Below are 12,554 nucleotides of genomic sequence, written 5' to 3' on the forward strand. Positions count from 1 at the left end.
GTTTAGAAGTGTAAATATAAAACTTTATTATTTTTTTTATTATTAATTTTTTTTATTATTGTTTGTTTCAAAAGTGATAGGTACATTATGTTAAGGAATACTTGGTTAAGCATATCAATAGTTTGCAGCTTTCTTATTTGACTCTAGATTGCTTTGTTTGTTCATAATTGAAAAGTATACTAGTACATATTTACATTTTACCTTTTCACCACTGAATATGGTTCATGGCTGAGGTTCAGGCTTATAAATTAAACTAAGAAAGAAAATGAATGAGCTTCATTAACATTATGCTTGTGAACCATCTTCCAGCACTGTTTTTGTACTAAAAGAAATGTGGGCTTGCTTGTGGTAAAGGAACATTGTGTCACAGTAGTAGTATTGTGTTAGGCCAGTGTAAGACTGACTTGGTCCTAGTTAAAATGGATAAAAAAAAAAAAAAAAAAAAAAAAGGCAGATATTTTAGAAATACACAGTGAATGAAGCATCTATGAAAAGGCACTTCTGTTTCAAATTGTTAAAATTGTCAAATTATTAGATCTAGCTTATTTCTTTTGCTTATTATTTTAATGTCAACTCACTTGTACAGGAAATGCACTAAAATTCTAAAGAAAAGCCAAAGAAGATTATTTGATAACTAAAACACACACACACACACACACACACGTCAGTGGAAATATCAATGTCTCGCGTGTGCCCTGCTCTGGTCACAAAAAATTTTACTCAATGAACACTATTGTCTTCATCAATTCAAGTGATTGGACATGTTTTTGAAAGGCCTCAACCTTACTTGATGGCTTTTATGAACTCTAGGTTCTCTGAAGGATGAAAGTGGTGCCAACCATGAGTCAGCACATAATTTGTTCTTAGAAGCATGGATAAATTTACAGGTGAATAGAATTGGTAGGCTTCCGGGTGAATAGGCTTGCAGCATTAAAGGAGACTGGCTCATGCTCTTTTCTCAGCCAGGAAGTTGAACCCCTTGTCTCTAAATTGGGGGTTACAAGAATAATTATGGAATTTTGCACAACCTTGCCCCATTTAACCTCATTCACATACCCTCCTGCCTTAATCATTGGTATTGCACCAGCATAAAACAGGATCACTGCATTCAAAAAGCATTTCAGATTAATAACATTTCAATCTTCGATCTAACTTACTGTCTGATTTACAAACTTTTTTCTGTTGTAAGATCTTTCCAATAAAAATTCTGCATTATATTATTTCTAACTTTTTCTTTGAGATATGGCTTGCAAGCAAAATAACCACAAGCTTCTTGATTTGCAGCCATACTTTGCCCAGGTTTCTATATGGAAGTAATCATCATGGCATTGATGAAATGGTGTCTTCAATACTCTGGTTTGCATTTTTCTTTCAAGATTTTATCTTTACATTGAGTAACATTGCATCAATGGAAGCAGAAGCAGGTTACATATTTGCAAGTGGAATTTGAGGAGAAATAATTATATATATTTATTAATCAACATTTTTTATTCATAGAAAACCAAAGTACGTATATAACAAATCAAGATTTGTTTCATGACATTGTTAAAGCATATGTTTAGAACTACTAGAAGCATACCTATATGCAGTTTTATTGGCTAGTAATAACTAGCCCAGCTCTTAGCTCAATATATCATGTGATTTCCCTATTAACTAATATGTGGAAGTGTGTGACTGAATATTACTTGACATGTCAAGGTATATTGTGGGTATAAATGAATGATAGTGTGCTCTGATCAAAACTCCCACTGTGGAAAAGTCTTGTTGTCACTAGATGGAAATTATTCTCGTCTTTTCCTAAAATACATAGTTTAGCAAAATCTAGTGTTAACTATGATTCTTTTTGTCCATTCTATTTTGTTGGCAAAGTAGTGATGGAAATTTTGTCATTCTTTTTAATCTTTTTTTCTAGTTACTGTACTAATTTCTAGCTAAAGTACATTATGTATTTGTGCATTTTCTATATGAATGATTTCTTCATACTTTACTATGAGTATCAAAATAAACTAATAAATGTTGAAATTCATGATCTTTTTTTTTTAGAATGTTTGACTAGAATGACAGTGAAAATCTAATGGGTGTTATTGACTTTCTCTAATAGTGAAAGTCATTTCATGGTGACAGGAAGTGAATAAGAAAAAGAAAGAAAAGAACATTGCAAGCATTACTGAAATCATAAAAATAAAAGAAAACCATGGTCAACATACATATGTTTGGTAATAATAACAGGATGATTTATAGGTTCAAAGGATTTCAGAAGCCAGCCAATCAAGATATTGACTGGCTGACTTATATTCCACTAGCTAACATTATTCAGTTATTTAATATGACTAGTGTCCTCCACTGGACACCATATCCAGGTCTTTCCCAAGTCTCCTTCCAGCTACTGCTATCTCAAAAATCCAGTGCAATTCTTGAGCAATGCTCTCCTCCCTCCCCTGATGTGCCCTTACCATCTCAGTCTCTACCCCTCAGCACATTCATGACATCCTCCACTGCACACATTATCACTGTCTTTCTCAGGGTATGCACACTTTACTTGCAGTTGTCTTTGCTGTAGAGATAGAGAAGAAAACAATTCTTTGGGAATACCCTTTAATTCATTATGTAATATACATATAGAAAGGAAACATTAATTACAATGGTTTATGCACATATATGCATAAGGTAAGTGTGTGTGTGTGTGTGTGTGTGTGTGTGTGTGTGTGTGTGCACGTGCACAATATTTTGCTTGCTATCAAACAAGTAGAGATTTGATGACACTGGTGCCCTGAGACCAAGACAGATCATATCACCTGTCATTGATTAAAAAGATTATAGTTGGAAGTACTGTCACACATTTTTCTTGAAACTCATACCAATGGAGAGAGAGAGAGAGAGAGAGAGAGAGAGAGAGAGAGAGAGAGAGAGAGAGAGAGAGAGAAAATCTACGAGCTGACTAGTTTTGTTTCCGAGTTGTTTTGATGTTCTTCTTTTGAAACAGCCTAGGTTATTGAAAAGGGAAAAAGAGAAAGAGGGAGATACAAAGTTTACCAGTTAAAGCAATAAAAGTCAAAGTAATGATAAATGCTTGCATTACTAAGATGGATAGCACAGGAGTGAGAGTAGGTAGAAATTCTTGTGCGAGAAGATCATTTGAGGGAGGAAGACACAGTTTGTAAACTTAAGTGTGGTAAATATAGAAACAAGAATAGAAGAGGATAAGATACGCATTGCAGCTGTGTGAGAGAATTAAGACAGTGTTTTAATGAAGAGTAGTTAATGAGATGAAAAGTGTCTGACTCCATCCTGTTTAAGAAAGCTGTATAACTTGAACCTCCCTACTATGCTTAAGGTAATTCTTTACATTAGCTTATCATCTGTAAAGAGTGCTTATTTATTCCTCTGTTATGAAAAATATATGTAACACTGCTCTGAATTCACTAACTCTGACCAAATCAATGATGGTAAGCAACTTCATGTTTGAAGTGTACATACTTAGATAAGTGGCCATCTCAGGACACCAAATATTATTCATATTTATCTTAAAACACTTAATGGATTAATGCAAAATCAAGGCTCTGCTCTATGTACACTCAGTTAAAACAAATATATTTCTTTTCAATCCCTTGCAATCGTCTCATATTTAAATCTAATTCTTGTTGAAGAAAAATGTATCTTGAAGAAGGTACAAAACTGAGAAATACAAATGGAATAACAAAAATATTGACCATTATTATTTACTACATGAATCGTCAATCTTGGGATATTCTCAGATCACTTGAAATTCAAGCAGATACTGTTTTCTGTTACTTCAAGACATGGATGTCTTTGCAATACCCATCATGAGAGCAGCAACAGTAAATCCCTGAGCCACCACTCTCAATCTCATCATGCTTTGCGACCTGCCACGTTTCCCAGTGCTGAAGCTGTACAAGCCATAAACCAGTGCCATTGTTGTTAAGCCACAACCTGAAAATAATTTACAATACAGAATACTGGACTGGTTAGAAGTCAGGTAACCTGCAGCACTCACTTCTATGTTGCAATATTGGTCCCCTGATTGGGTGACAGACTATCAGTAGTCAGGTTTCTAAGGGATGGTCAGCAGATCAAAGGAACTATAGCTGAAGAAAATTGTGGGAGTGAGTGGAACTGTTTAGTAAACTTCTGACCTTGACTGTACCAGCATAACTGAAGATGAAAATGCAGTAAATACTATGCTATCCAATGACATAATTTATTATGATCCTCACTCTCATGCATCATACACTGAAGAAGTCTCTCTCTCTCTCTACATTTAAGCATGTGTGTATTTTACCTACTCTATTTACTTTTCAAAGGATGGTACAGACAACCTGTGGTCTTCAAAGCACATACACATAAACAATGGGTCCTCTAACCGATTCTTTTTCTATCACAGTATTCATCAATCATCATCTTTTTGTTCTATCCACAACTACATTAATGATAATACTCTGCATTTTCCCCTTTTTTTCATCTTACCATTTAGAAATGAAATAACTCAAACAGGAAAGCCATCTTAAGATGCTTGACCTCTGATCTTTTTAAAATCTCTCACTGGAATAGAGCAAACTTATGTTGTTCAATGACAGAGTTTTGCAGTCCATGCTTAACTCTTGCATTAAGGGTGGGTGGACATAATAGGGTTGAGAAAAATAGAAAGACGTGCAGTGAGGGTTAAGTTTGGCACCTCCATGGGTCTTTTTCTAAATAAATTTTCTTGCCCTTGACTTGTACCCTTCTTACATAAAAACAAAATGGGGATGGGGGCTGGACAGTTGGTGTGAAAATAGGAATAGAAGATGGCACAAGCAAAGAGAGAGTTGCTGAAGAGAGTTTGTTAGAGGGGAGATGATCATGAGACAAAACCCTTTTGAATCCTTTTTGTATAAGTGGAGCCCATTAAATATGTGAGGCATACTCCAAATGGATTTATAAGGCTCTTATACAGTTTGAAAAACTGGCAGATAGTTCAGAATGCTTAATTCAATTGAAGAAAGTCTTAGTGGAAGGTAAAATGTGGTTTCCAGTACAATTTAGATCACAGACCATGGATGTTCTCTGTAGAAGAGAGAGATGCTGAGTCTCACTGAATGAGGGAGAAAAAGTTATATGGAAGGTTGTATTGAGCTGATAGATGGAGGATTGGGTTCCTTATTCACTGAAAAAGTTCGCTCTGCCTCAATCAAACATTTCTAGAAAGATTAGAAGTCAAGCATCCTCTGGTTTCCCTGTGAGTTGTTTAATTTCTGAAGGATAGGATATCAAGGAAAGGTGTGGAAAAGTGCAGTGTTGCTATCAGCTTAGAAATGAATAGGAGTCAAAAAAGAAAATGTGAGATGAAGTTATGCTGGACTCACACATACACGATCGTGGTGCCCCGACAGGCACGATGGCTGAAATTTGGCATCGGGGGACAAAAAAACACTATCGGGGCATCAATCGTGCGTGATCGGGCTGTTTCAGGGGTCATTGGGCAACGTACGGCGCATGCAGGCGTTGCGGGGGATGTCCGGGCATCGGGGCAAAAATTTTGAACCTGTTCAAAATTTTCAGCTGACTGGCCGACAAATGTCAAACAGTGTAGCTATCGTTGCACCATTGCCCCCTTGCGGGCCACGAGGGGCGGCAGGGGCGGCGGGAACTGTGGTGACATATGTAGAGGGCAGCATCGGCGCTCCCGCCAACCATCACAGGTGACATGTTCACGCCAGTCGGCTCTCTCACCGCTCTACCACCCGTATACGGATATGCTTGCCATCCAGAGAGCCTATGCAGTGAGGGAGGTGCCATTTCTGTTCGAAATCCTTGGAGACCTGTAGCCACTCTTCAGGTGTGGCGGGGAGACGGAGGAGCATGGGTGCAAAGGCCGAAACAATGGCGTTGCAGGTGTCAGGAACAATGCCACATATGGTGTTATGTGCCACATGAAATGCATACTGTAGGGATTTGTAAGAGTCCCCTGTGGCAAGGTAACGCAGGGTGATGGCAACCCGTGTGCTAGGGTCGATGGGTTTCCGCCATCTACTAGTCTTCCTTTCGATGATTGGGGTCACGGCCTCGACGATGCTGTCAAAGAACTCCCTGTCCATCCTGGTGTAATTCTTGTACAGGTCTGGGTTCTCCTTATACAATTCGTCCATGAGGGTGTCGTAGTGTACATACCTCAGTCTTTTCTGGAGGTAGGGCCACACCTAGGCCCTTCGCTTCTGTTTTGGTTTGGGCTCTGGTAGTAGAAACTGGTCGATGACAAGAGCCCTCAGTAAGTGGTATCTCATACCACATACCCCCAGCATAATTAGTTCCTTCGTGGAACTGTCCATGCTTGTGGTGGTGTTGAGTCACTGGTGATGTGGCACTGTTGAGGGCTGGTGCTGGAGTGTTTATCTGGTGTTGTGGCATGCATCAGGGCTGTCGCTCCGACATACCCGTACCATCGCTTCTTTCGCCCCGAATGCAACGATGATACGCCCCTGCCGGGCCGTATGGGGCAATGCAATTTGCAAATGAGGGTGTTGTCGGGGGTTTGTTGGGGGTTCATCGCCCCTGTTGCGCCGAAACGAGCGTATCATCATTTCATGTCGGGGCGACAGTGCCATATTAGGTGCGACACCACCCCGATCACTCCTCCGATATGCCCGATAATCGTGTCTATCCCGGCTCTCGGCCCTGTCCTGTATAATCGGGAACAATCGTGCACTTTTTAGCCCCGATTCCAATCGTGCCTGTCGGGGCACCACAATCGTATATGTGTGAGTCCAGCATTACACCTGAGGATAGAAGCTGTTGGTGGGTAGGTTGGAAATCAAAGTTTGGTGCCAGACTCAATAAAATGTTTTTGATATATCTGTAACAAGAGATTCACCAAAATCTCTAAAATGCACTACCATTACTGTTAGGAGACAGAACAAGTTGGGAAAAGGATAATTTGAAATACTCTTGAGAGTAATCAATCTTTAATGTTAAAGACCTAATGACATTTATTGTAATTCATTACAGTTTACTGAACAAACACAAAACTAAAGGGACTAAAAGTTTTTAGTTACTGAACTGTTCCTTTTGCTTTCAATGGTGTCTTTCAACATGATTCTCTCAACTAGTCTGAGACCTTTCCAGTATGCTTGAGAAGTCACTGAAGTCAAAGGATTAATGGTGAGAAGAGCTTTTCTGTACTCACCAATTGGCACAAACGGATTTTCCTGGAATTTCCGGTAGAATTTTGAGGTTGACGTTTCAACTTTCTGTATTTGTTGTGTGTTGAGGTCATTCTTGAGAGTAATCCAGTCCAGCTCTGTAAATTCCTTTGATTCACTGCTTGCTTGTCCTTCCTCTGCCATCTTGTCACTAGAAGGTTATGGGCTTCATAAATACACAGGCAGCTATATACTAAACTGTGAACAAACTGTACTGTAGAGATGTGTTACAGAAGAGCTAGAACTGTTAGTGTCATATGCCAAACAAAAAGGTTTTAGTTTAGAGTTGATGGTATTTACTGCAATATATCAATACAGCTATATTTGACACATGATAAGTAAGTATGGTACAGCTGTGCCAGTGACATTAATCTATTAATCTTGCAACACTTCATTTTCCTGCCAGTTGTGTTGGGTTTGCATATTTTGTCAAAACAATGGATATAATACCTTACATTATCATGGTGTTCAAGCTGAAACTGTTATCTACCCACTACCATACACAGCCTTCTTGACTTTGTGCTGGAATGGCACAGCCTAAAGAGAGAGAGAGAGAGAGAGAGAGAGAGAGAGAGAGAGAGAGAGAGAGCACATATCAGGGAAATAACTATGGGCAGTCTCACATCAACAGGATCACCAGAAAGTACAAACCACGAACCAGCATCAGCTGATCTATCACCACTTCAATAAATGAACCTTTTAGAGTATAGGTGTGTGAAATACTGCTCACAATCTGCAATGTACCATTATGCCACTTATGTATGCCTCAAACTATTACATTTTCTTACACTTCAACTTTCATATATTTATTGGTGAACGGCAGTGTGTGTGAAACGTTACCGATCTAAACTTACGTAAATTGACGGTGCCAGCCGCAGAGCGCAGACTGCTAAACCAGGTGCTTGTTATGTATGTGTATGTGTGTTGTCTAACTCGCTTTGATCAACAGGTTCACTAATAACAGGAGTGAAATTTCGTTTAGTAAAGACAATAACCAAACGTGTACGAGTAAATATCTGTTGTCTTTAAAAAAGGAGAGGAACTTATGTAGAGAGTGTTGAGAACTGACTGACTGACTTATGTTAACACTTATGACGGCACGAATTTCTTGACATTTAAGCTATCTTACAATGTATTTATATATAGAATCATTCCAAGCAATCCTAGATGCAGCAGAGTGATCAATAGCATTTCCAGTAAACTGGCAGGTGACATGGTGTGGCTAGGAATGTGAATGAATTTTGATTGTGAAGTGTTGTATTGTCTCAACACTGTCTGCGGTGTTACTGTAGTCTAATTTAGTACTTACGTATACTGTAAGATTGATATAGATTTATAGTTGTGTATTTATCATGTATTATGTATACTAGCTATACTTTTTCAATCTACGTCTTCACAAACAATTTGCGATTACAGTAGGGCTGACAGCTTGGACCTCGGGATAGGGATTCTGTATCATTACTATACATTTCAGCGGTGGACAAACGGTGTTTTTTGCAGATATCTCCTAAACGAATCGTTGGATGAGTATGATATTTCAACACACTACCTTGAACATTCGTTCGTAATTTATGGTTAACATACCACAGTGCTATATGTGTTATGTGAGGAGTTTACTAAGTGATATTACGCCTAATCCAGTCATCATATCAAAGGTGTTATACAGAATCGGACGAGTGTGGGGTACTCGTCTAACCCCTCCACCATCACCACCACCACCCTGAAGAACCCCAGTATCGCATGACCCTCTTCACCGCTTCCCTCTTCACCCCCTATTCACACCATCAGCCTTCCACCTTTGATTTTTTTTCCCCTATTGTAATTACATACGTATAGGTATAATAGTTACATATGTCAGTATGTACATACATATCCATTAATAATATTATTTAATACAATTGCTGGTATATGTGGACATGAAAACCAGAGTGGGTCAAACGACCGTGAGAGCAATAGCTAATTCCGCTGTTAATGGCCGTATAGCTGGATGATAAGCAACGTATCTAACAACAAAATAATATTATATATAAACAGGATAACTTTTTATGATCAATAGGTAGACAGTACGCAATAAGAGTATCAAGTTTTCTTAACAGTAGAAGGTCCAGGTCACAGGTAATTCCAGCACATCATGTTCACATGGTTGACCATAACGACTGCAAACATGGCTCTTCTATATACTACACGTAAACGTGCTGTTATACAGTAATTATCAACGTGAACCACTTCTTGCCTTCATGAAATTGTACCATACTCGTTAATAATCACATCTATACATACACACTTACAGAACATTATAATGTATAAATACAGTGGTGGGAGAAGTAGGGAGGGACACAGGAGTGAGGGAGGCGAGGAGCTAGGGAGAGGAGAGGAGGGATAAAGAGGGCGAGAACTTCCGAGACGGGGGAGACGTAGTAGTGGTTAGGAATGGTTTGGGTGGGTGTGTTGGGGGGGCCACACTTTCATTCGAATGCGTCAACATGACTCGTCGGCTTTGTGTTATTTTTCACGAGTAAACTCCTCGCATAACAAATATAACACTGTGGTATGTTAAATAAATAAATTACGAACGGATGTTCAAGGTAGTGTGTTGAAATATCATATTCATCCAACGATTCGTTTAGGAGATATCTGCAAAAAACACCGTTTGTCCATCGCTGAAATGTATAGTAATATAGAAACGCAATAATTCGACTACACCCAAGGAGGTTAAATATTCAACCTCCTTGACAACAACACATTCTCTGTATCCTTTTGGAGACAGTCTCAATGCAAGTTCAAAGCGTCCATGAATACGGGAGGAGGGGACGAGTAATGTAAAGCAACATAGTAAAGCGAACTTTTAGGATTCGTATGCAGCAAGGTCATATATGTTATTTGTACCAATGACACAAAACAGCAGGGACTTGAAAATAAAATTTTCATCATCATTGTTAAATACACACACACACACACACACACACATACCGCGCAGTGTAGTGGTCAGCACGCTCGGCTCACAATCGAGAGAGCCCGGGTTCGAGTCCCGGGAAGCGGCGAAGCAAATGGGCAAGCCTCTTAATGTGTAGCCCCTGTTCACCTAGCAGTAAACAGGTACGGGATGTAACTCGAGGGGTTGTAACCTCGCTTTCCCGGTGTGTGGAGTGTGTTGTGGTCTCAGTCCTACCCGAAGATCGGTCTATGAGCTATGAGATCACAACCGAGAACGCCTGGGTTTGAGCCCAGGACGCGGCGATTCATATGGGCAAGCCTCTTAATGTGTAGCTCCTGTTCACCTAGCAGCAAGTAGATACGGAATGTAATTCGAGGGGTTGTGGCCTCGCTTTCTCGGTGTGTGGAGTGTGTGTTGTGGTCTCAGTCCTACCAGAAGATCGGTCTATGAACTCTGATCTCAATCCGTAATGGGGAAGGCTGGCTGAGTGACCAGCAGACGACCGTGGTGAATTACACACACACACACACACACACACACACACACACACACACTGTGGTCTTAGTCCTATCCGAAGATTGGTCAGTATGAGCTCTGAGCTATTTCCGTAGGGGAAAGGCTGGCTGGGTGACAAGCAGACACTGAAATCATGCAATCGCTTTTGGAAATCCTTCTAACCTTCATAGAAGCCTGTTCTAAAAAAGTAAGATTCGTACGACGCCGAAACCTTCGAGACTCATGAGCTCCAAACACGCTCATTATGATTAAGACAACGATAAGACTACGACCTTTACTCAACACAACACTACCAACTTTCAGATCACCGATTCTTTCTCGTGTATGGTATATGCCAATAATAAAAGAGAGAGAGAGAGAGAGAGAGAGAGAGAGAGAGAGAGAGAGAGAGAGAGAGAGAGAGAGAACGGTGATTCACGTGCATTAATGTCAGCGCGTCAGTGAGTGAGTTATTCCTTTGTAAATGTTTGTGTTACGTATAGATCTTGGTCGTAAGCATGAATAGCATTATCTTTGCACTTAGATGATAATGAATATAACAAGAATATACATGACCTTTCAGCTCAATAAGAACCCACAAACGCAGGATGGGTGGGCTGCGGCATGGTGGGAGGAGGGGGAGCATGTAGAGGAGTTGTGGGAATGGGACGGTAGGGGAACCAAAAGGCGGATCATCCAGCAGTGGTGGTGGGGAAGGGGATGAACGAGGGGGGAAGGAATGAAGGATGGGGAAATGGGGAGGGGATAGAAGCTGAGAAGCCGGCATGTTATGTCCGAAACAGTGAATCAAGTAGGATATTCAATTTTCATTTCCATTATATCTTCTCACCGATCTTCATTTTCAACACAGTGATGCATACAATACTGCACTGGCTTTTCTTGATGTTACATAGTAGTGAAGAAAACGTGAAAGATTCGGCCAAAGCTGTACTTGTTGGAAAGTGTTGGCTACACTTTCGGAGGCAGCCAGAGCCCCCAATGCCGAGCGAGCCATGGGCAGGCAGATCCTTGCAGGCAGCGTTGCGTCGCGGTTATTGGTTGTAGTGAGCGAGTGCCTGTGTGCGTTCAAGAACATTAACCAAGTCTTCGCTATCCTCCTCGTCGTGGCCTGCGCATCATATTGGTAAGTTGTCCTTGCAGATCTGCATTAAATTTTGTGTTCAGTGTTCTTCGTGTTAATGGATGTCTGGTAGTTAACGATACCACGTGCTTAAGTTCATGGTCTCAATGCAGGTAACGTCTCATGCTGCTATAAGATGGACCCTCCTGATAATGATTGTTTGTTTCAGGTGAGTACCATGCACAGCTCATCGCGGGACAGCGCGGGACAGCGCTGGAGCGCCTCTTCGAACCAGCAGATAAGGAGAGTTCTGTTCCTAGGGCGCTAGGGTGATAGGTTGTTAGGATGGTAACCCTCTTCGCCTTTCAGGTACCACACTGATGCTTTCTCTAGATTATTCTACAGTACTGCCCTTGTTAGCAGCTGCAGAACGAAGAAATAAAAGCGCTAAGAGGCATCAAAGATTGAAGAGATTGCAGAACAAGGGCTACATGCTTTTTTGGTAAGTATGCTTAATGATTATATACGAGACAATAACGAAAACCTTTCGTCATTGTATCCAGGGCTCTATCATGGCTAATGGAAACTTTCTTTTACAGCGCGGCGACGGACGGAGTTGCACCGGTGACAAGGTTACGAGACCGGAGTGAAGCTTCGCTAAGTAATGGAGTGTACAATGCTGCCAACTCGTGAAGAAAAATTCGAGATAATGATGTTCAGGAGGTAAAAGCTGGCACTCCACGAGCTATTCTAACGAAGAAAGTCATGCACAAAGGTGAGGAAAGAGTGCATCCTTCATCTCCACAGGTGCTAACCAGCATATCTTTCAGGTGCTAATCAACCTTTA

The 12,554-nt window shown here is 40.4% G+C and overlaps 1 protein-coding gene and 1 long non-coding RNA gene across 3 annotated transcripts; one reads left to right on the forward strand and one right to left on the reverse strand.

Moving 5' to 3' along the window:
- Positions 1-2,581: 2,581 nt before the first annotated feature.
- LOC123518222 (HIG1 domain family member 2A, mitochondrial-like) lies at positions 2,582-8,197 on the reverse strand. Of its 2 annotated transcripts, XM_045278938.1 has the most exons (4): positions 8,051-8,127; positions 7,652-7,733; positions 7,181-7,347; positions 2,582-3,951 (listed from the first exon to the last, which is right to left on the reverse strand). In XM_045278938.1, the coding sequence occupies exons 2-4, from the start codon at positions 7,657-7,659 to the stop codon at positions 3,794-3,796; spliced, it is 333 nt and encodes a 110-aa protein (XP_045134873.1). In that variant the 5' UTR covers positions 7,660-7,733; positions 8,051-8,127; the 3' UTR covers positions 2,582-3,793. The 2 variants fall into 2 exon arrangements, with proteins under 2 accessions (XP_045134873.1, XP_045134874.1); XM_045278939.1 differs by lacking the exon at positions 7,652-7,733 and having other exon boundaries at positions 8,051-8,197.
- Positions 8,198-11,596: 3,399 nt separating this feature from the next.
- Positions 11,597-12,554, forward strand: LOC123518225. Its single transcript, XR_006678717.1, has 3 exons — positions 11,597-11,770; positions 11,937-12,209; positions 12,307-12,554. It is a non-coding gene; the product is annotated as an uncharacterized LOC123518225 (long non-coding RNA).

Source organism: Portunus trituberculatus, chromosome 43 (genome assembly GCF_017591435.1).
Source record: "Portunus trituberculatus isolate SZX2019 chromosome 43, ASM1759143v1, whole genome shotgun sequence".
Taxonomy (NCBI): domain Eukaryota; kingdom Metazoa; phylum Arthropoda; class Malacostraca; order Decapoda; family Portunidae; genus Portunus; species Portunus trituberculatus.

Excerpts from the sequence above, each read along its gene's own strand:
- LOC123518222 (XM_045278938.1), bottom strand. Across the intron at positions 3,952-7,180 it reads AAATCCGTTTGTGCCAATTG|GTTGTGGCTTAACAACAATG; the intron begins GTGAGTACAGAA and ends AATTATTTTCAG.